At 41.8% G+C, this 26,515-nt stretch overlaps 1 protein-coding gene across 3 annotated transcripts in view; it reads left to right on the forward strand.

Moving 5' to 3' along the window:
* ckap5 (cytoskeleton associated protein 5) overlaps window positions 1-24,134 on the forward strand; it is a 106,261-nt gene extending 82,127 nt beyond the window's left edge. For all 3 annotated transcript variants that reach the window (XM_079681521.1, XM_079681519.1, XM_079681520.1), the window contains 9 exons: window positions 14,396-14,575; window positions 14,661-14,848; window positions 15,154-15,226; window positions 15,316-15,504; window positions 16,145-16,282; window positions 16,392-16,475; window positions 16,620-16,779; window positions 16,862-16,983; window positions 22,137-24,134. In XM_079681521.1, the coding sequence (XP_079537647.1) occupies window positions 14,396-14,575; window positions 14,661-14,848; window positions 15,154-15,226; window positions 15,316-15,504; window positions 16,145-16,282; window positions 16,392-16,475; window positions 16,620-16,779; window positions 16,862-16,983; window positions 22,137-22,394 (1,392 nt within the window). In that variant the 3' untranslated portion in view covers window positions 22,395-24,134. The remainder of the gene's footprint in view (window positions 1-14,395; window positions 14,576-14,660; window positions 14,849-15,153; window positions 15,227-15,315; window positions 15,505-16,144; window positions 16,283-16,391; window positions 16,476-16,619; window positions 16,780-16,861; window positions 16,984-22,136) is intronic.
* Window positions 24,135-26,515: the final 2,381 nt, after the last annotated feature.

Raw genomic sequence — 26,515 nt, forward strand, 5'->3', positions numbered from 1 at the left:
CGTAATTAAGGAGCACTATTGGAGTGACTTTGACGGTTATTGGACTCCGGATTAATTAATTTGGATGCCCGCTGTATGAAGAAATTAAAGTGGAAACAATTCACAAAGGGATTCAACTTTTTAATACACATGCTCAAAGTAAGCCGGATTTTGACGATGTGTTTATGAAGATTAAAAAATCGTAAATAATCTACAAAATGGAGGAGACCAATCTGATCGGAGCAACTGTGACAAATAATCCAACTGAAACCGACACTTTACACGCAGAAGAAACATTTCTACTAAAGAAAAAATTATACATTTCTGTCTTTGTATGCTTTTATTAGCTACTAACTTGCAAATGTATGCATCATATTTATTTCAAATGTCGAAGAACAGGACACTTCAAAAGAATATACTATGTCTAATAAAAAAATGGTAATATGGTGGCATAGGCCTGTGTAAAACAAAAATGAAAAACTGGCATATTAAGCAAGTAAATCAAATGCTTGTCTGCCATGGAACAGGTAGCAGAGAGAAGACAAGGTTCCGGTGTAATGTGAGTGACAGCCAGTCTAAAGTCGTTGTGAACGTCCAGTGTGTTGCGTGCTTTTGTTTTGATGGCAACAAGTGCGCTGAAGGCTGTTTCTGATAGATATGTCGTACTGAATGGGAGTATAATCCTGGTCGTGGCATGCAGTGTGATCTTTGGAGCGAGGCTTGGTCCTTTGAGAATCCCAAACTTTTAAAATCCTTTTTCCTGGAAGTATTTCTTTGACAGCGAGTCAGCTTGGATGTCGGTGAGCTCATCTTCGCAATCCAGGTATTCCACATCCTCAACTTTGGCAATAAAGGGATCTAAAACCCACAATTCCTTGGAGACATACTCGTCTATGTCAGCGAACCGTGATTGCATTTCCGTTTGCAGTGCGTTCTTATGGCGGATGAACTCACGACGTACAGACACAGGCACCGTTCCAGGATTGTTTTGGGATTGTTTCAGCAGTAGTGGAAACTGTTGCAGCTCCCCCCTCTCCATTTTCCCGACCCTGTACTCCAGTTTGCGCACAAATGCATCGAGCGCCTCTTTACATTGGAGAATGTTGGACTCCACGCCTTGCAGACGCTTGTTTGTTTCATTGTAGAGACTGAAGATGTCGGCCAGGTATCCTGTTTTAATCCAGAATGACTCAGTCACTTGCTCTGACAGTGCGCGGTTACGAGTTTGTAGAAACTTTTCAATTTTTTCCTTCAGTTCTACAAAGCGTGCCAGCACTCGGCCGCGTGAGAGCCAGCTCACCTCGGTGTGCAGGAGGAGGGTTTGGTGCACTTCATCCTCGCACAAATCTGCGAATAGACGCTTGTTGGTGGGGCGACCTTTGATGAAATTGAGTATTTTAACAACAGTTGAGAGTGTTTCGCTGAGGTCTTCTGACAGTTTCTTGCTGGCCAGGGCCTGGCGATGTATCACACAGTGAAATATTGTGCAGTGTGGGGCCTTTTCTTTCAAGCAACTGTTAAATCCCTTGTTTTTCCCCATCATTGAGGCAACTCCGTCTGTGCAACATGCAACTAAATTCTCATAGGAAAGCTTGTGGGATGAGAGGTAAGAATCCACTGCAGTAAAACTGTCCCCACCCCGGGTGCTAGTGGTAAGGTTGACTGACATAAGAATATCCTGCTTCAAATCTTCCCCACCGATATATTGCACATAAACGATCAGCACAGCCTCGTCTGCTACAGTTGTGGTTTCATCAAGTTGTATGGCAAATGGCCCCTTTCCAAGCTTTTCGAGCAGCTGCAGCTCGCAGTTACTTGCCATCTTGTCAATTCTGTCTTTCACCGTATTGTTTAACAGTGGTACAGTTTTTAGCTTCTCCGCCACCTGTGGGCCGCACAGTTTCTCAACCATCTCAATGCAAGCTGGCTTAATGAGCTGCTCGCCAATGTTGTGCGGTTTCTTTGCCTTTGCTATTAAAAGTGCACATTCAAAAGAGGCCTCGCTGCCAGGCCTAACAAACGCTGTTCTAATATCCATTGGCTTGTTTGCCTTTGCAAGGTGTTGTTTCTTTATGAAAAAGTCGCGATCACGCCCGACTGTTTCTGGGTGCATGGTCTGTTGGTGTCTCTTCATTTTGCTGGGTTTCATGCTTTCGTTGGCTAGCTTCTCTCTGCATATCACACACTCTGGGCGGGTTTTGTCCGTTCCCTCCATGAAACCGAAGTTAAGATAGCTCTCTAGGTAAGTCCTCATTTTCTTTTTGATTGCAGATGAGCTGTCATCTCCTTTACGTTTTTCAGACATTTTTAGACAAAAATATTCACCTTATGAAGTCGGTCGCTAGCTAGCAAGCGCGGCAAACTGTTATTATTATGAAAGCTGACACAGTAACGTCAATGTTGGCGCGAATCGGAGGAGTATCAGATGAATTTTTAGAATTTGTGTTTTAATTAATTAATCAATTAATTTCTATATTTTATTGTAATGTAGAGACAAGGCTTTTAGCGACAATTATGTATTGCGTTACAATATGTAAAAAAAAATATATGTAAAAAAAGAATGATATCAGGGTGTCCGCGGGGTCTTAAAAAGTATTAAAAGTTGATAAATCAATTTAGCGAAAATTAAGGCTATTAAAAAGTATTAAACGGCATTTTCCAAGGTATTAAGAAGTCCCACAGCAACGACAACATGAAACACCCTTTAATTTACTGAAACGACATGTCGGGAAACCCCCTCAAGGCGGCCCCATGCATAGCGCTCCGTAAAATGCTGCTTCTTATTTTAAGTTGCCTTGCTCCGCTCTGTGTGGGGGGGGAGTCGATAATTTTCTGATAACGATGAAATAGCCCGCCTCCCTCTCCTCACGTCTCCTGCTGCTGCTGGGCTGTCAGAAGAGGGGGAGGAAAAGAGAGGCAGGCACCGTTTATGAAATATTATTATACAGAGAACAGAGTCGTTATCAATTTGTTTTAAAGCTCAATAAATAACAAAGAAGACCTCTGATCGGCACTTTTCAAATTTTGTACAGAAGATTTCAACTTTAACGGACATGTTGACCGGTGGAAAAAAAATGTTTAACGGAAACTCTGCCGCACGGTTCCCTCGTCCCTTGGAAGTGGTGGAGAGGTCGGTGTTTTTCATCTGCTGGTGGACTACCTGAGAGATATACAGCAGGAGAAAAAGCCGTCCACCGCGGAGAATAAACAGAATGGCAACCATGCTCCGGGGTCTTCTTCGCTGCTTTTGGTGTATTTTGTGGCGGCAGCTGCGCTACTTACAGGCCTGGCATATGTACTACAGCGTTTCCAGCATTTCCAGCGGTCTAGTGTGAACGGACTCATTAATGAATCGAATGCGTGTGAACGGAAGACTTTTTTGCGTTTGCGTATGCGTTTTACCGTATGCGTCCTCGTGGGACCGGGGTCTAAGCCAAACTATATCCGGTCACAGAGATCTGCTATTTTAAAGTAAAGTCAACACATATCGACCCTAATATAGTCTATATTAAGAACGAGAAAAGTCTTAAAATATATATCGTTTTTTGTAAACTTATGACAAATGTGTGAGGGTGATGACGTCAGAGCATCGTCCTATGTGCCAGGGCTTAGCCCCGGACAGCCCCAGCCCAATTTAACCCCTGGGTATTTGTGAGGGAGCTCCTATATGGCATTACCCCGCTGAAGCTCACCAAAGTTTAACATATTTCATAGTTCAAAGTTTTGTCAATTGTTTTGTTTATTGGTCAAATACTGGTTTCTAATGGTTTCTGAGGAATTTTACTGGAATGAAAGAGCACAGAGTCTACAGAAGCAAAAAAGCAGCATACTGCATTAAACCTGACCTTCACAGAGAGGTTGAAGTTCATGTGGAAAGGAGGCTTCAGTAGTCTGTCTGCACTCTGTTTAGTTGTGCTATCTTACAATCAATATAGTCAATGTGAGGTAAAGTGTGTAACCGGTTAGAACTCAAAGTTGCGATGAGGTCTTAAAATGTATGGAAAGGGTCTTAAAAAAGGTCTTAAAAGGTATTAAATTTGACCTCAGGATTTCTGCATATACCCTGGATATGTACATTTAAAAAAATGTTTCATTCTAAATATGATATTAGGCCTCAAATCATCTGAGGCCTGGCGATCTTTGGCGATCCCCAGGTTGGGAACCACTGATCTAAATGCTCACTAGCAAACTTCAGACGGGCCTGGACATGTACTGGCTTAAGCAGGGGGACACGTCTGGCACTGCAGGATTTGAGTCCATGGCGGCGTAGTGTGTTAATGATGGTAGCCTTTGTTACTTTGGTCCCAGCTCTCTGCAGGTCATTGATTAGGTCCCCCCGTTCCATTTTCTAATAATTGCCCCCACAGTTGATTTCTTCACACCAAGCTGCTTACCTATTGCAGATTCAGTCTTCCCAGCCTGGTGCAGGTCTACAATTTTGTTTCTGGTGTCCTTTGACAGCTCTTTGGTCTTGGCCATAGTGGAGTTTGGAGCGTGACTGTTTGAGGTTGTGGACAGGTGTCTTTTATACTGATAACGAGTTCAAACAGGTGCCATTAATACAGTTAACAAGTGGAGGACAGAGGAGGCTCTTAAAGAAGAAGTTACAGGTCTGTGAGAGCCAGAAATCTTGTTTGTTTGTTGGTGACCAAATACTTATTTTACCGAGGAATTTACCAATTAATTCATTAAAAATTCTACAATCTGATTTCCTGGATTCTTTCCCCCCATTCTGTCTCTCATAGTTGAAGTGTAACTAGGATCAATCAATCAATCAATGTTTATTTATATAGCCCAATATCACAAATGTTACATTTGTCTCAGTGGACTTCACAGTTTGTACAGAATATCAGTATGACAATACGACACCCTCTGTCCTTAGACCCTCACATCGTACAAGGAAAAACTTCCAGAGAAAACCCCACAGTTTAAAGGGGAAAATGGGAGAAACCTCAGGGAGAGCAACAGAGGAGGGATCCCTCTCCCAGGCCGGACAGACGTGCAATAGATGCCGTGTATAAATTGAAAAGATAATACATTTGCAACATAGGTAGTCCAAATGTTTGGAAATGCATGTGTGTATAATAAGAAGATGAATCCATGAGGATATCCATCCAGGACTTATGATCCAGGACCACAGCCACGACTCAAGATCCAGGACTCGCAATCCATGACACAGGACCGCAGGATCATCCATGACTCCGGATCCCGGCGTATATAGACACCAAAAAGAAAGAAATTTGGGGATGGAAATTACAGGCCTCTCATCTTTATCTTAAGTGGGAGAACTTGCACATTTGGTGGCTGACTAAATACTTTTTTGCCCCACTGTACATTTGCATTAAAATCAGAAGATCTTGGTGTCAAAATGTAGAATAACACAAACTCCAACACAACTTCTTTGAAATGCATTTAAGCATATATTGTGTTTAATTCACTTTTAAACATCTTATAACTGGTTTCCTCTCTGTGCCCTTTTTTTTTTAGTGCAGCCATCTGCAATGAGTTAGAAAGAGACAGAGTTAAAAGTGGGGCTGCAGGCTGACATGCTTAACTAACAATAATGCTTAATTTATTATATCAAAACAATGCCTGTCTATCTAGCATAAAATCCCAATAAGCTGCTAGCAACTGTAAAACAATAGTGCTGGCTAATGTTTTGCAAAATATTAGAAGTGAGGCTATTACAGTAGACCTAACGTTAGTCTAGTAGCTTCACTTCTAATATTTTGCTAAACATTTGCTAGATACATGTTGGCTAGCTAATGAGCTTCACATATCAACCTGAAAAACTGCTAAGCTCCACTCGCAGCCCGCCCCCCCTCCGCACCTTACTCCGCTGCGAGACGCTGCACGCACCCCCAACTCTGACTGACTTCCCGCTTCCCTGTGTAACTGGGAAACTGATAGAATTGGATCATAAGATCGTGGTGTTTTTGCAACTTCAGCATAGGGGATTGGGATGTTTATTGAACTTTGGCTTTCAACTGATTTACCTTCGAAACACATGTATGGCTCTGCCACTCAGCGCTGCTGTCTGCGACTGTGTTCTTCGCACCTGCCTGTAATCTGAGAAGATCCCGCCTCTCTGGCTGGCTCCCGCCCGGAAAATCTTCTGTGTTGATTGACACTTCAGTAATAGCCTATCAGATAGCGCTGTGGGCGGGACATTGCTCGTGTACAGAGAGTGGTGAACGGTAGTGATGGGCATTCCGAATCCCTTCGGGGACACAAATCTTTTGATTCAGTTCACTTTAAAGATTTGTTCACTGATTCGTTCACCAGTTCGCAAACGACTTCTGGTGATTTGCACATTCGCGAACGATTCGTCTTTGTACTTAATTCGTTCAGTGAGTCTTCACTACTGCCGAAGTCCGTACGAGAAGTTTGCTGGCGTAAAATGTATGATATTAAAACACATTTTACACCTCACCTTGTTGCCCCATGAATTATTCTCTGGGAATAGGCTACATATTATTTAAGAAATATAATTGGCCATTGTTAAATCTCATAAATGTGTGCCTGACTATGCAATGTATTACAGCAGGATAGCACGTTATACTTTCAAACCCATGCACGTACTATGTGTTGCTAACCCCGCCCCGTTAATGTGAACGCGCACCTAACTAGATGGGACACGGCTGGCTTGAGCAATCCACTTGATAACCTGCGTCGTAGGACCGTTTAGCGAGATCGCGTATGTTTTGGATTAGGCCAACCGGCTAACTCAAACATATCCAGGTTAGGTTGAACCGGCTTTGTCGTACAGGCCTCTGGTCTCTTGGCCTCCTAGCAGGCTCATAATTATAAGATTGTGGTCTGTCATATGCATACGAATACACATTTTCAACCTCTTCTGTGTCAAAACTAGCATTGTGATCCATGTTTATTAATTAGGGCTGTCAGTCGATTACAAATATTTAATCGCATGATGGTCCATAGTTAATCGCGATTAATCGCAAATTAATCGCACATTTTTTATCTGTTCTAAATGTACCTTAGAGCAGGGGTTCCCAAACTTTTTCAGCACGAGACCCAAAACAGAAATGTTGTGGTCCTAAGGGACCCAAGCTCAAAAAATGTCATGATTTTCCATAATATCTACAGTTATAAACAAAGAATGCAACACACCATGAATTTAAAATGTAAATGAAAATATTTATTTAATTATAAAAGTGCACCCTTTGAGCTTGCCCAGAAAAAAATAAGGATCAAAGCAGAAAGACGAAACATGGGACGTGCAGTCAAGTATGTACAGTACAAATTTCAATTATACAATTATCAAAAGTGCAATATTAAGTTTGTCGCTAGCTCAAAAACTATGTACACACCATTTTAAACTATTTTAAATGAACAAAGAACAAACACGTTGTAAACCGAAAGGGAGAAAACACTAACTGAAGTGCAGTCAAGTGTATTCAGTACATCACAGGTGAAACCAAATTTAAATTATCAGAAGTGCAACATTAAGTTTCTCACTAGATCAAAAACTATGTAAACACTTTTTTTAAACAATTAAATGAACAGAGCTGTTTTTAAAATACTCAGAGACAAAGAAACTCCAACACTTGGCAACTGATTAACTTTTTTTTTGTGGAGGCTGACTTGATAGGATGCCCTCAGTGCCCCTCTGTTCCCTTTGAATGCCTGAAAATAACAGAGAAGATATTATCATTAACATTGCTGGGTTATTGGGTGATTTTTAATACCAGCCGGCGTACGCTGTATACCCAATGTGGACCTGGCAACCGCATTTATAGCGCATTACATTACATGTTACTTGTTAGACGCTTTTATCCAAAGCGACTACATACTCAATACTGTGGGGAATCCCCACAGAGGGATTTTGACAGGGTTGTTGCACAAAAGACCCAAGCGCGCACAGAAGAAATCTGAGAGCAGACATTTCACGAGCGCACAGAAAGAGCCTGAGTGCAAGGAGAAGGTTTTAAACTGGAACACAGGAAACCTGTAAGCGCAGCAATATATCTGAGTGCAAGCGTACAGTTTGAGCAGAAGCAGAGCAAATCTAAGCGCAAGCAGGCACTATTTGAGTGTGAGGACAGGGTTTGAGGGAAAGAAATACATATTCTGAACGTGAAATCAATAAAGTATGCTCTCAAATTTAAAGACCGCGCTCTTGAATAAAGATAGGAATACATATGGGGGTTATTCCCTATGTGCATCACACTGCAGCAGTCAAGTCCGTGCGACTTTCTCTCGCGTTCCTTCTCATACTACCTATCACTTTCCCTCTAATCTTCCTGTGGTTATTGTTTCAAAACACCGCTCTCTGCCGCTGCAGAATGTAGTGGACTCGCGGGAGCGAGTAGAGGACGCGCGAGAGCGCGCAGCTGGCGGTCCGCCCCGGGGCTCAGTCTGCATTTCATCCAACTTTGCATTAACGAAACAATTTCACAACAGACCCTGAGAAACTCACAAAAACACAAAACAAATGATTAAAATGAGTGAATTACTTTTCCGCCGTCAAAGCACTGCTTCTTGAAAGACTCTTCTTTGCAGACGAAAAAATCCTTCGATTTGTCCCGATGCAGAGGATGTTTTGTTTGGAGATGCAGGTCCAATTTATTCATTTTCAAGCTTTCGTTACTGAGCACCTCTCCACATAAAACACACTGAGGCCGCTCCTCTCCATTTCTAACAGCTTTTGTGAAGCCAACGTTTAAAAACTCCTCTTTGTATCATCTTTTTGCCATCATGTACGATCGGGATTAATCAACAGACAATAAACAGACAGCGCGAAAACTTTCGCGGGGGACGCGTCAGAGCTGATACAAATACAATCTTTTATTTTTAGTTTATTTGTATTTAGAAAAATTAAATCATTCAATATACAATGCTATATTGCATAATTTCATTTTCAAAATACAAAAATTATAAAAAAATTGTATTTGCAACGCAGCCATCAGCTCTGACACTGCGTGTGTGTAGCAATGCATTTAACTGGCGACCCAATCAAAACGGGTCCACGACCCATTTTGGGTCGCGACCCTGAGTTTGGGAAAGGCTGCCTTAGAGGAATATTTTTCAAGTTTTTAATACTCTTATCAACATATGAGTGGACAAATATGCTTTATGCAAATGTTTATTATCATTTGAACAATGACAAATATTCTCATGAATATTAAGTGTGTGTGTGTGTGTGTGTGGATGAGAGGGCTCTGATTACAGTTTTAATCCTCTGTCAAACTGCATGTTTTCTGCCATATTTTATGAGATAAAATGATTTTCTGCCACAGGAGTTTGACAGAGAATAAATGAAAAAGTACACAGTAAACTAACTTCATAGTAGCCTACTTGTGGTAGAAGTCCAACTAGTACTGAGTCCAACACTAAAGTACTTCATTGTATTTGTGGTAGTTGTCTAACTGAGTCCAACTCTGTGTAGATGGAACATCCAGTATTTTTCTTGAAAGAAAGGGATAAGATAAATAAATAACTGCACGAAACAGTTCTGAACTGTTTCCGCCAGTTCTTTAAGTTCGTCGTTCGCAAACTGCTTCTCTTTAGCTTTTGGCGGACGGTGGCCACTCAAACAAACAAATCGTTTTGTGGGAGGAATCAGTTCATCTCGTTCACTTCAAAAAGAACGAATCGTTCGCGAACGACCCATCACTAGTGAACGGCCGCATCAGAGCCCAAGTTTTATCGGCAATTTGAAAAAGAAAAAAACACAGATAATCGTTCAAATGCGGAATATCGGCCCCGATAATCGGCCTGGCCAATTCTCAGTGAGAATTAACACGTTACAGTTCTTAATGTCAATGTCGGCAAAAATTAAATAACACTAAACAAATACGAAAAAAGGCAATGAAGCCATCTTCACCGGCGCATGTCAGGGTTCAGACTCATTACAACACACATCACAAGAAATAAAATCCAGAAAAACACACTTGACGCAATAGTGTTACTCAAGTTCCTCTGTCATTTTGAAGGATTGGAACGGTTACAGTGGACTAAATTCTTCAGGGGGGAGGGGGGCTGCTCTCCGAGCTAGAGCTGCTGATTTCTGCCCCGTGTTTTCCGGATCGGTAAATTTAAATCCAATATTCAGTGCATTTTTTTTTTTTCTTCTGATCACTTTTCTGGGAGAAATGTTTTAAAACTCGTGGCCTCAGTCTGAAACGTTTCTGCTGATTCAGTCTCCGTGTCAGCAGAGTATCTTCCATCAGAACAAAGTGAACACGTCTGTCCGAGGCAAACAAACAGACACTCACCTTTTTAAAATCGCGCTGTTCATATTTAACTGTTGGTCCTAATGTCACCTTTTTCACATCTCAGTTTGCAGGTATGTGTGTCAGCGTGGAGAACAGGCAAGTCTCCTAAGAAAAGAGGACATTATTGGCTTCATCAATAATTTTCCCATCCCACATATAATAGTTCCTACCAACAGTCTGTAGTCTGACTCTGTGTAGATCTGTGTTCCCGTTAGCCGGTAATTACCGGACTACGACCGGTAAAATATGCTGAAGACCGGCAAATCTAAATCTCTCCGGTCAAAGCTTCCGATCAAAATATATTTCCCCTTAGCGCAATACCGCACCAGTTGCGCAACTTGCGCCACTTATGTGACGGACAAAATAGTATGTGACAGACACTATAATTTACTATTCTTGTCTAACACGTAATGTGGAGAAAGAGATGTCCTGTATGGGTTGATTGTGCGTTGATCTGTTGGTAATGCCTCGGGGTTCCGGTCTGCATGTAAACAAATGCATAATGCTGCGCTATGCTTTGCGGCCTCACCCGGTTGCATAGCGACGCTTATTGTTTAAGTGTCTTTTAATAAGCAGGTAGTCCTATCATTAGCTAGAACTAGCTAGATCTGATCGACATGGATATAAACGCGAGTGATTGCTACAAGTAAATTGCTTTACACATTTGAATAGTTAATCTACTATTATTAGTTTGTTTAATATCGAATCATATCAATTTGTTTTAAAGCTCAATAAATAACAAATAAGACCTTTGACCTGAACTTTTCAAATTGTGTCCGGAAGATTTAAACTTTAACGGACATGTTGACCGGCGAAAAAATATTCTAACGGGAACTCTGGTGTAGATCCTGTGTTCTACAGGTGTTGCTAACAAATAGGGATATTAGTGTGTACAAAAAAAGGGTGGCGTGCAATACAGTTTTATTTTCATCTGAAAAAAGTGGCCCCACCACTTTTCAAAACAAAGTGACGCCCATGGAAAAGAGTAATAAGTAAAAATAATTGTCTTATATGTGGCTTATTAAATGCATAACATTCTTTATTTTAAGGAACACTGCAAATGTGTATTCTTCAGAAAGTAGCCCTCCATATTCCTCGTTATCCTTCAGGTAGCTCTCTGTCTCAAAAAGGTTGGTGACCCCTGCCTGTTGGCTCATCTCACATTTGCCTCTTATGTGTATGTTCAATCGGTATTAAAGGTAAATGTAGCTTTAGACATTGTTTTTATCTTGAATTAAATTTTAAGCAAGAAATCGGTCAGTGCTTTAATGACAGAAAGCTGAGTTCTCCTGCTTGCATAGCCATGCCCGCATTGCCTACAGCAGGGGTGGCCAACCAGTCAGAGGTTAAGAGCCACATTTTTTCTATGTTACTGCAAAGAGCCACATCAAACACACAGTCACTGATACAGCTTGTTTCAGTTTTTTGTTTTCTGGAGACAAGATTTCAACCTGATGCACTGATGCATTTTTGTGGCATTGGGATATATATTTTTTAAATCCTCTGGAACAAAGAGAGGAGCTGTGGATTATTGTTATTGATTAATGCATCAGTGTTTCTTAGGGTCAAAAACACTAAACTCACAACTTAAAATGAAAGCATTTAGTTTATTTAATAAAAGAGCACATGTTCAATGTGAAAAGTGACAGTAGTTATAGATTATTTCCAATTTGGTGCTCTATAAATATATATATATATATACATACAGGGGTAGACATTAAGGGTAAAATGCCACTGGCCCTCCGGGCCGGTGGAATTGTATTATCACTGGCCCCACCATTGTAACCACTGGCCCGGAGCATTCGTCCAAAAAAAATCAACTTATAATGAAGAAAATGAACACATTTGTTGCAATAGTAATTAATGCACCAACTACATTACTACTTGTACTACAACATTTGAATCATCAGTTCTTCCTCATTTCCTCAATTGTTCATATTTGGTTTGTTAAAATAATGATATTGTGGTCATTGTTAAAAAATGTCAGCTATTATTATGAGTGTTATTATTTGTATAATGCGCTTTCTGCCTTCCTGTCATTAGGAGTTAGAAATGTAATGGCTATGTAATAGATTAGATTAGAACCTTCATTATCCTAAACTGCTGGGACATTTCCCTAAAGCCAATACCTTCTATATGTTCTACTCTTCACTTACTTGTCAGCATAGGTCGGCATTGATGTATAGAGCCGACAGAAGACCTTGTTTATATTGGCATCATATTGAGAGGTGCAGTTACGTGTCCTAAAACCAGGAAGTATAAGCTGCTGGTTTCCTCGACAAAAAGCAATGGGATTTCTCCAAAGGATTTTGGAAAATAGCTGGAAATAAGGTCTGTGGAAAACAAACCTGTTTGATGAATGCACGTTTTGTTCAGCCGGATAATCTCCACATGTCTACCCTACTTTTATAATTTTCAAATCATAAATCTAATCGATAGATTATAAAAGGGTTTTAGGACGCGTCACTGCACTAGAAGCCAACTCCATCGATCAAGCTGGCTGAAACGTTCTCTCCCTCTTCTTCTCATACTCCCTGTCACTCTCCTTTAACTCCTCCGGTGACTTTCTTTTATTTGAAGATTGTTTTTTGCCCGGCGCTTGGCCGGTTACCGCTGGTATTAAAAACATTAATGGCGAATGGTTAGGTGGCGCGATAGTCTGTAGTGAAGGAGCGCGCTCCCGCTCACGGGAGTCTGCTCGCGCTCCGCTCCGCAGCAAACGGCTGTTTGGTTTTCACCCTACAACGACAACCGACTCACAAAACGCTATGTTGTAGCGTTAATAAACGAAACAATTTAACGAAATTGCAAGTCAAAATACCAATACCACAGGACAATTCTTTTTTTTTAAAGCAATATTTTTTTGTGGCCCGAGCGGGCAAGTGGACAGTACGTTATGCTGGCCCGGGGTGTCTAAATAGTGCTTCCGGGCCAGCGGGCCAATTATAATGTCGAGCCCTGATATATATATATTTTTAAAAAAAAAGTATATATATTTTTTAAACACCTTGAATTTCAGGGGGGACGCGGGCTTCCGTTGGCGGGGCGCAGCGCCCCTCCAAAACAATGGCAGGGGAAACACTGGATAATGTTTAATCAACCCTCAAAGGTGATTGGTTCACTGCATCGCAGGTATTATTGTGATTGGCTCTTGGGCCACATCAAAATTAGATGAGCTGTCATCCTCTCATACTGACACCACACATACACACGTAGGGAAAGCCGGGACGAAAGTAACACGGGACGAAAGTAACACGGGACGAAAGTAACGAGCGATTTTATCCGAGCCCAAACAACTTTGACCGGACAAATTAGTCAGAATTATCAGCATTCAATACTTAACAGACCTACTAAATATCAGGTTTAACTTTCAGGAGTAGTGTTGTCACGATACCAACATTTTGGTTCCGATACCAAGAATTGCGATTCCGATTCTTTTTCGATACTTTTCTTAAAAAAAGGGAAACAGTCTTAAATGTAATTATTGTGCTTTATTTCACACCAGAACCATAACACAAACTATTAAACAATGAGAACAACAAATAAAATAAATGACAAGAATTCGTATTAAATAAAATTAAAACATTTCTTACAGACAGGCCTCGTGGTGTCTGTAGGCTTGCCCTCACTGTCAGAGATATAGCTAAAATCCTTAAAAATGTCACTTCTGGCGTCTTTTGTCAACAACCCGAGGCGCATTTGCACTCCCACTTGCAGCCATGCTTCTCGTTTTCTCACATCCTCTGGCAGCTAGCGCGTGCACGAGAGAGGGGAGGCACTTGAGCGTGCTTGAGAGGGGAGGGACTGCAGGCACGGCTGCAAGGGAGTGAAAGCAGAGCGCTGAACACACACGGCTCTTATTAAAACGGCGCTTTCTCACCGGAGTACTTTCCCCCATCATTCTTAAAGTACCGATACTAATGAAACGGAGGAATCGTAACGTTTTTAACGGCAGGGTATCGCGGTATACCTTTCAAGTATCGGTACACCGTGCAACACTAGTCAGGAGTCAGTGTCTCTCCCCCAAACTCACACATATAAAATTCGATATGAACTGAAGAGCCGCATGAAACTAGGCAAAGAGCCGCATGCCACCCCTGGCCTACAGGTACCAGGATGCATTGGGAAGAGCACTAAAGCCGCTTTGAGGTGATCAAATGTGTGGTTTGTCCCTGTAGATCGACGAGGTGTTGCGTCAGCAGGACAAAGCAGAAGTCATGTCAGGACACATCGACCAGTTCCTCATCGCTACCTTCATGCAGCTCAGACTCATCTACAGCACACACATGGCTGATGACCGGCTGGACAAGAGGGACATCATCAAACTGTACAGCTGCATCATAGGGAACATGCTCTCTGTGAGTCACTACCTGATGTCAGATACAGGAACCTCTGTGTGAGGCTGAGGGGGACAGATGATGAGACTCTCTCTTTGTCTGTTAGTTGTTCTCTATAGAGTCCCTGGCCAGAGAGGCATCTATGGGTGTGTTGAAAGACCTGATGCACGGTTTGATAACTATGATGCTGGACGCCAGAGTGGAGGACATATGTGATGGACAGCAGGTCATCAGATCTGTCAACTTGATGGTCACCAAAGTGCTGGAGAAGTCTGACCAGACCAACATGATCAGGTTAGTATACAGAAACTGCTTACATCCCTCTTTTCACGGGTTTACCTGAGCTATAGGAGCTCCAGGTCTAGATTTGATACGGGCTTAATACAGACAAAGGCATTTCATCCTGATGGTTTCACTTTTGTAAATAGTTATATGTATTATTATGTTGCCCGTTATTTTTAATACAATATTTTCCCCTAGTTTGCTTGGTTGGTTTGCTCAAACTCACGGTTATGAAAAACTCAAGTCCTTCATGGTTACTATATATGTTAATAATTTTGCATCAAACTTAAGGCTGTTCTCCCTCCCTGCCTCCGCAGTGCTCTGCTGGTTTTGCTTCAGGACAGTTTAGCTACAACAACCCCCCCTATGTTCTCTGAGCTGGTGATGAAGGTAAGAGGCTCGAACACCCTCCTCACACTGTAACGTGCCTCGTCACACACCTCAAACTGACTCGGCTATGTTTGTGTATGTGTGCCCAGTGTCTGTGGAGGATGATCCGCTTCCTCCCAGAGTCCATCAACACCATCAACCTGGATCGGATCCTGCTGGACGTCCACCTCTTCATGAAAGCATTCCCCAAGGAGAAACTAAAGCAACTGAAGAGTGATGTCCCTCACAGAACCCTCAAGACTCTGCTACACACACTCTGCAAGCTGACCGGGGCCAAGGTAACACACACACATGCTCACAATGTATTAGATTATATTCAGAGGTATTGTTCTACTGTGTTCAGAATCGGAACCCCTTTATTTGTCACCACAGAAGTGACATTTAACATTGTTACAGCTAAAGTGAAGATGGAGACAGAAATACTATTAGATAAAGGGCATGCACATAATATTTCAAATGAAAAGTTATGACAAAGTACACATGCTGTTAGAAAATTAGCAGCGGCAGTATTTATAAAATACATTAAGTGTAACATTTAGAATTGAGTGTGGTAGAAGCTAGATAACAGGTAGGAGGTACAAATGTTTTATTGCAGAGTTACTTACAACTGAGTTGTTACAGTATTAAAATGGTCAAAGTAAGATGGCACCCAGTAATAATATTCACTACAGTGGTGTGTGTGTGTGTGTGTGTGTGTGTGTGTGTGTGTGTGTGTGTGTGTGTGTGTGTGTGTGTGTGTGTGTGTGTGTGTGTGTGTGTGTGTGTGTGTGTGTGTGTGTGTGTGTGTGTGTGTGTGTGTGTGTGTGTGTGTGTGTGTGTGTGTGTGTGTGTGTGTGTGTGTGTGTGTGTGTGTGTGTGTGTGTGTGTGTGTGTGTGTGTGTGTGTGTGTGTGTGTGTGATCAATGCACTGACAAACAGATCCTGGACCACCTGTCCATGATAGAGAATCGGAATGAGTCGGAGTTGGAGGCCCACCTGAGACGGGTGGTCAAACACTCTGGAAACCTGTCTGGACAGAAGAGTGACCGAGGCAACGAGAAGAGTGTTCTGCGCACGGTGAGCATCACAAACCAAACATACACTGACAAGGCCATGCTTTCTGGCTCTTCAGATGTTGTTTATGGGATGACTGTATCTAACAGAATGTACATTTGTCTTTTTCCAGGAGGATCGGATGTCAAAGGGTAATGTCAGTGACATTCTGTCGGAAATCTTCAAGAAGATCGGCTCCAAGGAGAACACTAAAGAGGTCAGCTCAGCTCCTTTCTAAAAAAATCACTCTTGATGGAATACTTTTTTTACAGTTTTAACTGTAAAAGAACCTATACAGACATAAAACCAAAGTTCTATTATGTCCCAGTGTTTGTAAAACATGCTGTTATCTGGTTCTCAGGGTTTGACGGAGTTGTACGAATACAAACAAAATTACTCTGATGCAGACCTGGAGCCCTTCCTCAAAAACACGTCGCAGTTCTTCCAGAGCTATGTGGAGCGAGGCCTGCGCATGATCGAGTCTGAGAGAGAGGGAAAAGCTCGCATCCAGACCTCCACAGGTGCAGTGGAAGCTGTCTGTGTGCTCTGCTCACAATGAACTCAGCTATGTATAGTAACATGTGTGTATCTTTGTGTCTGCAGTGATCCCTCAGCATGGCGTGGACTTCAGTGTGAGCAGCAACTGTGAAGAGCTGAAACCAGCTGTCTACTACGAGAGACTCAAGATCCTCCGACAGAGACAAGGCCTGGAAAACACCTCCAGGGTGAGACACACACACACACACACGGCTGTCACACAGCCGTGTTGCTTTGATTTAAAGGTACAGTGGAGGAAATAATTATTTGATCCCTTGCAGATTTTGTAAGTTGCCCACTTACAAATAAATGAACAGTCTATAATTGTAATGGTAGGTTTATTTGAACAGTGAGAATAAGAATATCAAAAAGAAAATCCAGAAATTGACATTATATGAAAGATATTTGATCCCCTTGCAGAACATGTTAGTACTTGGTGGAGAAACCCTTGTTGGACACAGAGGTCAGACGCTTCTTGTAATAATAATAATACATTTGATTTATATAGCACACTTTAAAAACAACGTAATCTCAAGGTGCTTCAGAAAGCTATAAGAAGAAAATAATACAACAAATAAAATAAAAAGATATCTAAAGAGCATTTTGAATAAAATATGGTAATATTACATTTTCCTCCAAAGATTTTGGAAATTGGTCCGTGCGCAAAGCATTGTGGGGATTTTAAGACCGAAGTCTACACATGTGCAGCCTCGAAATTTCCCGCTACGAAGTACGCCGGCCTCGGTAGAATTCCAAGTATGCTGGACATTGGAACAGTCCTTCTGCGGCATTCGATGACGTAGTATGCTTGGAATAGTGGCTCTGGAGGAGCCTTCCTCGACATTGAGAAAGACCCAATGTTTCTTGGAGTTGGTCTCCAGGTCTGTGCACATCTCAGGAAGGATGTTGGTCCACTCCTCTCTGAAGATCCCCTCCAAATCTTGAAGGTGTTGAGGCTGATGCTTGGCCTCTGGAAGCTTCAGCTCCCTCCACAGATTTTCTATGGGATTAAGGTCCGGAGACTGGCTAGGCCCCTCCCTCACCTGAATGTGCTTCTTCTTTAGCCCCTCCTGTGTTGCCTTGGCCGTATGTTCAGGGTCATTGTCCTGCTGGAACAAGCAGTGTCATGACCTCCATGACCCATTACAGTGTCCTGGCTGAGGGAAGGAGGCTCTCCGCCAAGATTTTACGCTACTTGTCCCCGTCCATCCTCTCCTTGATGCAGGGAAGTGGTCCTGTCCCCTTAGCAGAGAAACACCCCAAAGTAGAATGTTTGACGGGGGGGATGGTGTTCTGGGGTTATAGTCAGCATCTCTCTTCCTCCAAACACTGCGTGTTGAGTTGATGCCAAAGATCTCGATGTTGGTCTCATCTGACCACATCCTTTTCTCCCAAGCCTTCTCTGAATCCTTCAGATGTTCATTGTCAAACTCCAGACGGGCCTCTCATGTTCCTGCTGAGCAGGGGGGGGGGGGCCTTCAGGCGCTGCAGGGTTTGATCCATTATGGTGTAGTGTGTTACCAATAGTTTTTTAGATGACTGTGCTCCCAGCTGCCTTGAGATCATTAACAAGTTCCTCCCGTGTAATTAGGGGTGGGCGATATGACGATATATATGGTCGAGACGATATTAGGTCTCCACGATATGCCTTTTCAGAGGTATCATATCTATCGTGATACAGAGAGTCACTCAGTCATAGAATGTGCACTCACTGTGAGTGCTGCGAGTGCACCAGGGTAGGATTTTCACGGCGGCAATGATGGCCATGCCTGACAGCACCCGGACAGGTGTCTTTTATAAAGGTAACTAGTTGATATTAAGAGTACTTTCCTAAAGGAAATGGGCTTATGTAACCGGTAGGGATGTAACGATACCAAAAACTCACGGTACGATAATATCGCGATAACAAGTCCACGGTACGGTATTTATCGCGATATTGAATAATAAAGGGAAGAAAAAAAAATCATAAATTTTTTTTTTTCAATAAAACATTTTTTTATTCGGAAAATATTTCTTTATTACATAATAAATCTGATTTTTACAGCCTTTTTGTAGGATAGCAGTATTTTAAAGTGTCAAAAACAAAGTGACAGTAACAGACTGGAACAAGAAAACCAGTGTTTTTGTACCTACTGGTACTACCCAACAAAGTAAGCATTTTCTTTATGCCACTGCATCTCACAAATAAACAAGGACATTTAATAATCAGACCCTGCAATAAAATAAATCAAGTTTCACTTTAGTTTTTCAAGTAACTCAACTCAAACTCACTAGTCACTCACTCAGCATCATCAGACAGGTTTTTAGGAATATGAGAATGTCCACATTTCCAGGTATTTATAAGCTGGGGTGTTTGGGCATTTACAATATCCCCTGCTCTGGAAACAACTCTCTCGCTTGGTACTGATGTTGCTGGGACACCAGTGGTCGCGTTAACCGAATATTTTATTTAACAATGACGGAAAAATCTGAAAGCAGTCTGTCATTTTGACAGATTAGAACAAACTCGGAACAGCGCCAACGTTTCCCCGCAGCGAGGCTCTGGTGTTATGCCGTGTTATGCATGCCCTCCAAAAGGAAATGATATAGTTCCCAAACCGTACTTTGCCGTACAGATCAATACATGTCTGGGAGGTTTTGCTTCACGCTGTGCGCGTCCCGCGAGGTGCATGCACACACGGCATAACACCGCCCCCCCCCCCCCACCCCCCGTTGACAGTTCACGAGCATGCTCTATCGTGAACTGTTCAGACCCGACGGGTAATAAGGGATTATGACGGATATTTTACGATCCTGTCTGTCAAAATGACGGACAGCGAAAAAGTCTAACGCCAGGCTTATTGACATGGCGAGATATAACTATATGGTTGGTACTTGTCAATGTCTCTAGGTATGTACATGTAGCCCTGTAAATACGATGTCCTTTTGTGTTATCTGTTGTTTTATTTTCATGTTGTAACCTACTTGCTGCCATGTTGGACAGGTCTCTCTTGAAAAAGAGATCGATGATCTCAATGGGACCACCTGGTTAAATAAAGGTTTTTTAAAAAAAAAGTGTTTAAAAAAAAATATATATTTTTTAAAAATTATTATTTTTTAAAAATCGCGGTAGATTTTGTCAGTCTCACGACGGTATTGGGAAATTTATTTACCGCGATACCGCGATATTCGGTATATCGTTACATCCCTAGTAACCGGTCTGTGGGAGCCAGAATTCTTTTTTGTTGCAAGGGGATCTAATATGTATTTCCTACAGTTAAATGCAAATAAATGTGTATCTTTTTATATAATGTCAATATCTGGGTTTTCTTTCTGATATTCTGTCTCATTAGTAAAATATATATATATATATTTATATATATATACTATTACTATATATATATTATATATATATATATATTATAGACTGTTCATTTCTTTGTAAGTGGGTAAGCTTACAAAATCGGCAAGGGATCAAATACTTATTTCCTCCACCGTAGATGTACATTTCTTGACTAAGATGTATACCCTCCCCTTGTTATTGCTTTTTAAATTAAACTACGGTATTATTTGTGCTGTTATGAACTGATACTGAGCAGAAGCATTGAGAAGTGGTGATCAGAGCTGGTGTTGTTCTTATTTGTGCGATTGGGGCAAAAATTATAAGATTTCATTGAGGTTGTGAATTTAGCCATTTTATTTATTTTCCTGATATGAAGACTGCTCTACATTGAAGCCATGACATTTGCTCATTTTTATGTTGCTTCAGTTTATAAACGTTGTGTGACGTGACGTGACTTACATTTTGAATTGAGCTGTCCCTTATAGATACTATCTCTTAACATATGAACACACACAAATTTGAATTGCGCCGTCCCTTATCCTATCTCTTAACGTCTCCCTGCCGACGGGGACACCCCTCCTGGCATGGTCCTTGGAAGATGAGGCTGTGTTTTGGTTTTTTTTGTCAGAGGAACGCGCTTTGCTGGCGGCGAAAAGAATCCCACCAGACTCCTTTGCCCCTCCAACAGAGGGATGTCCTTGTCCTTTTTCCATTTAGTCATTTCAAGCGATAAAAACTCTCGACCTTCTCTCAAATTATAAAAATGTGGACGCCCTCGGCTCGAGTTCAGGGAGTTCCGAGCTGAATAAGAGCGTCAAATGACGGCAAGACGCCCCCCTGGCGGAAACGCTGCCGACAGTGAAGAATACATATATTTATAACTAGTTTATCTAGTTCCAGAGGTAGATAAAATAGCTAATTGTTTTAGGTCTAACTCTTAGTGTGTGTGTTTTGCTCCGCTCACCGGTCCGTCACAGCGGTTGGAGCTGCAGGATTTCGGCTTCACACACGTTGCATACCGCTATTTTATTGTCTTTTTCGGACACCTTAAAAAACTGCCAGACTGGTGAAGCCATTTTGGCGAGCTTGTTTTGCCGCACACAGAGAAAAGTGTCATGTATTTTACGTCATGTAAATCTGATCGGCCTTTATAGAGAGCATCGATCAGCCGAGAGTGAATATCGGCTGATAACGATCGGCGGCCGATCGATCGGAGCATCCCTAGCACAAATGAACACCATAGTTCTTTCAACAGTGAAAATCCACATCAACACTTTCTCAGCTACACCTGCTTTTGTGAGGCAAAAACAGCAAGTGCTACCGTACTTAGTGGAACAAGAGTTTCTGTGTTGGGTAACGTGTGACACATACTGTACTTGACCCAAGAAAGTGGGACAAAGACGAACACAAACCTGATGTAGCAGCACTCTGATGTTATTGGGTTAATCTTTTTGAAATGTAATAATTCTGACTAATTCATGATCCTATTCAATTTGACCTGAATTGTTTCTTTAGTAAATTATAGTTTACTTAGAAATTGTCTTTTCTCGTGCTGCTTTTACATATAGAAGCAAATCAATGTATTTTATACGTGACACATATTTCTCATGACTACGTTGTAAGGTTGCAACCAACAAATATTGTTCTCTTGATTAATTATACAATTGTAATCATCATTGAATTATTTTTCAAATTTAAATAAAAAATAGTCAATGTCAAACCCAGTTCCTCAAAGTCAAAGAGTTGTCTTTATAGTTGTAATTTCAATTAAAATATTTTCACTTTAATATATTACAAAGAAGGCAGGTTAATTACTTGAATGCTCATCAAACACTTGGCTATTGTTTTGAATGGACTAAATGTTGCAGCTTTATTATGAAGACCACTGATACAGAGTGTAACTCTCTGGAGTATTGCTGATCAAACATGTTTCAGCAAACAGTTTTTATGAGATTTCCAGAGTAATATTTAGTGAAGGTAATGACAGCAGCTGACCCCTCTTTCCCTGTGTGCCTGCAGCAGGGTGTGGGGGGAGGCGAGGACGAGCCCCAGCAGCGCCCCCCCATCTCCTCCTTGCTGTCCTCCAAGCCTGCCGTGGCCTCCTCCACCGACATGCTGCACAGCAAGCTGTCGCAGCTCAAAGAGTCCAGAGAGCTGTATCAGCAGGAACACAACGCACACTCCCACTCCCCGACACACCCCCGCTCCGCCTCCCCCGCCGCCAACCTGGACGACCTGAAGAAGCGTCTGGAGAAGATCAAGAGCAAGAAGCAGTGAGCGGCTCCACCTGCTCTCCTTTCAGCAGTAGAAAGTACAAAATCCTCCTCTTTACCTTGTTCTGTGTCTTTTATTTGTGTTCTGGGGGGTGAAATAGAAAGCATGTGGACACTTAAAGCCCCCCCTCCGTCAACAAAGAAGGTAGCAGCAGACTAAACACCTGAACTCCACACACTGTGCCTGTTCCTTATCATGCATCCAACTCGTTTTAGCAGAGGACGTTCAGATTGAATGAGGCTGGGACTAGGCTGTCAATTCTCTAGACACACACACACACACACACACACACACACACACACACACACACACACACACACACACACACACACACACACATTGTATGAAAAGCTAAACCCAGGACAGAACTTGGTGTGTGTCAGTCAGCTGTTCCCCTCAGTCTGTACAGATCCCCCCCCCCCCCTCCTGTCTCGTACTGTCCTAGCCTTCAATTTTAGGGGGCCTCCCAAACCTCACATATACACTTTTTACTGTATGATGATAATGATGTAGTGAACTTCACCTCCCCCTCTCTGTTTTCAGTATCACCGCACAATATGTTTGTACATATTTAAAGTTTGTTAACCACTGTTATGAAGTGCTTCTCATGCGATTTCAGGACAAGACAAATGTGGAGAAATATTTCTTCCGGCGCCACCATGTGCAACATGAAGTTGCCGCTGTTAAGATGGAGACACTGAGGGGCTCAATGTGTGGCTGTGTAAATGTGCCTCTGCCCTCTGGTGGCCAAACGCTGAAGTCCAGTTTGCACTGGGAGCATCTCATGATGGAGAATACTTGCAGAAAGTTTGCATTTGCTATGTCTGCATTAGCAAAATAAAGACTCTTAATTAGTGATGTTTAGTGGTATTTGACATTGCTTTAAAAAAGTCAGACACAATAGGACTTGAAGCTCCAGCACTTAATCAACAAAGCATCTGATTTCTATCAATTTCAGACATTTGTTGCTCCCTCAAAATAAGTCGAGTTGCATTTACACAGTAACATTCCAGCCCTCTCTTTTGGGCCCTGATGGGTTCAGTCTGCAGCCAGAGCTGTGCTCTGTGTTACAGGAAGTGGTTTGTTTAAGCAGGTGTTTGGGCAGGGGGTCTACCCAGTTCTCTTCGGAAAGTTTCTTGTTTCTTGAGTAAACGTAATGGTTTTGAATCCTCCTCAGCAGATCAGTGTTTGAATGTGACTAAAATCTGCAGACTTGGTGGTACAGAGTTTAAAACTACTGCTTTTATTCAGGCGAAGAGGCCCAATTTATCACATCCTGTTCTTGCTGTTCAGCTAATCAGGACTTCTCTCTGTCCCCTAAGAGAAATCTGAGGGGCGGAGTGTGTACAGGTGTGTGTTAGACTGTGCTGTGGGTCCTCATTTGGCTTTAGATACTGTATTTAATGACCTCCACTAAATCTCCCTGCAGATATTTAACATCAGCGATCTGTTGTGTTCGTAGACTTTGAGAGTACAGCATGAAGTCAGTGATTCGTTTTTATTTCCTCATGTAAATAAAGTTTGCATTAACAAACAGCTGTGTAATAAAGTCATTGTTTTTCTGAGGACTACGAGAAGATGGTGGCCTTCAGAGTCATCATATGAAAATAAAAACATAAATAACATGTTTTTTTAATTTAATTAAAATGTCAGTACTAGTCTTACATTGTTGCTCTCCAGCTTTCCTTGTATAATCTATAGTGGAAAATGTCAATAAAGTCTTGTTTCTTTTTTAACAATCCACTTTTGTGTTGCCTGGTTCTATTCATTTTTGTAAACAGATCCAAAAATGCTTTAGTTTTTTTGTTTATGTATTTCACTAGTTGATGACGATATGACGTACTATTGGAAATGTGGGCTGGCTTCACACCCACTGCCCTATCAGAAAGTTGCCATCAGAAACAATGCCCGATGTGTTTTGGACAGGGGCCCTTTCTCATTTCATCAAATCCCCCTCCTCTGGCCTTTCTCACTTCGGTTAAATGCTTTCCTTGCGTCCCTCGCTTGCGTCGTTTCCCTGTGACTAGTCCCTCCCACCAGGGAAGCATGGAGGGACGCAAGGAAACCACGAGAAGCAGGGTTGCGTTCGGATAGTTTAAAAATCAGCTCCTAAGTTCTAACCCTATCTCCTATTCCTTGATCTCTGAGTGAAACGTCACGGGGTTAAGGGATAGTGGATAGGAGAATTCAAAAGGACTTGGGAGAAGAGACTGCGGTACTTTAGAGAATCCGAATGCACTTTCACTATCTGACGTGTTTATGATGCGCCAGCGGACATCATTGTGTGCGTCTGCTGCTGTGGGGAAACTATGGAAACTACAGTTTTCTATACAACGGACTACAACATGGATGTTTAATAAGAACGACGGACTCATCTAGAGTATCTGCACCGTGCTCTGATGCTGTTGCTTTATGAACAACAGAGAAACATATTGTTCATGACCAAAATTGGAATTGAAATAAAAAAGGAAAGTGAAACTTATGCTCGTCACCCTCTCCCTCCGGTCCACATTAATACAAATGATCCCAATACGTAGGATTGTATGAACTATGAAAATATCTTAAAATCAATACAAATGTATTTATTATAAACGTGAGTCTTTAACACCGATCACTGTGTATATCACCATTCAAACATCTTTTAAAAGTTGAACAAAATCCACACAGCTCAGTGAAATGTTGACTTTATTTGATCATTTCAGTAAAAACTAACGTTCATATTTCTCTTTTTGATTATAATACTGATGAACGTTCAAAACAAAGCACTTTGCCAACTTACCACATACGTTTTAAAATGCTTAATAAGCACCGTAACTTTCATGATATCATTTCTCCGTCATAATCGTTTGTGTCCGTGAACGGCCAACTGTTGTGTGACGTCAAATGCTGCGGCTGCAGCATTTTCTGCTCTCCTTTCGGTTAGGGAGGTCCAGTGGTTCCTAAGCTAAAGGAGGTTATAAAGGAAGTTTGAAACCTCCTTTCCTATCATTCTAGAGAATTCGAACGGCACTTATCATGGCTGCCACTGAGGGACTTCCGGGCCATTTCACTCGGTTAGGAAGGTTCCTAAGCTAAATGGACTATTCGAACGCAACCCAGGGAAATTAGTTTTAAGAGCGTCACGTGAAGCGACGTCAGTTTGTGGTGACGCTGCACAGCTGATCGTCTGACAGCAGCCAGCTCTGTCCCCGTTATTTCCACACACACCCCCGCCTCTGTTAGTACACATTTACTGACACAAACATTTCTATCATCTGTTGTAGACCCAAATAAATACAAATAAAATAAGAACTAATTCTCAAAAAGATAAACGCCATTCTTAAAATGTATAAACGAACAATAGTTGGATTAATATTGATTAGAGTGCACAAAATAAATAAAATAATTCAGAGAAGAAAAAGAGATGTTATATATCAAAACCCAGTTAGATTAACATTCATTGGATTGCACACTTAGTTTGTTTGGATATGTAGCAAATTAACATTTTAAATAGCACTTAATGACTGACTGAATGGAAATGATAATAAATGAAAATGTAAAACGAAAAAAGCGATCATGAAAATGTTTCCAAAAAATGAATAATATGATTTTTGACCACTTTGTTGTTCAGATATATGACATATTTGTAACTAAATGATACATTAATTGACACAAAACACAGTATAAACTGAGGAGTGACTCCCGTGAGGTTCATGTATTTTCTTCACTCCGCTGGGACACTGCTCTCATGTCAAGAAACATCAGATCAGTGTATGCAATGCATCGTCCAATCAGTGACCGATACACAGTAAAGGGGCGGGGCGAGTGTCTGAGGATTTCATAGGAGGATGGTCTGGTGGTTCCTCGGTTATAGCTCCTCCATTATCGCTCCTCGGTCCTCCGACAAAAATAAGGCCATTGGGACGCTACTCAAGATGGCGCAGACAAATCAACTTCCGCTGAGACGGAGTCCGAGGAGCTAGGAAATGAAAAATAAGAGAAGTGAGAAAGGCCCCTCGACTCCTCGGTCCTCCGGTAGTGACCCGGAATTGAATTTCAGTGCGCCATGTTGAAGGACATCTCATTTCTCTAAATGCACTTCGAGGGTCGAGCGTCGAGGAGGCTCTCTGGAGGAGCTATAACCG

This window comes from Notothenia rossii, assembly GCF_949606895.1.
Source record: "Notothenia rossii genome assembly, chromosome: 5".
Lineage (NCBI taxonomy): Eukaryota > Metazoa > Chordata > Actinopteri > Perciformes > Nototheniidae > Notothenia > Notothenia rossii.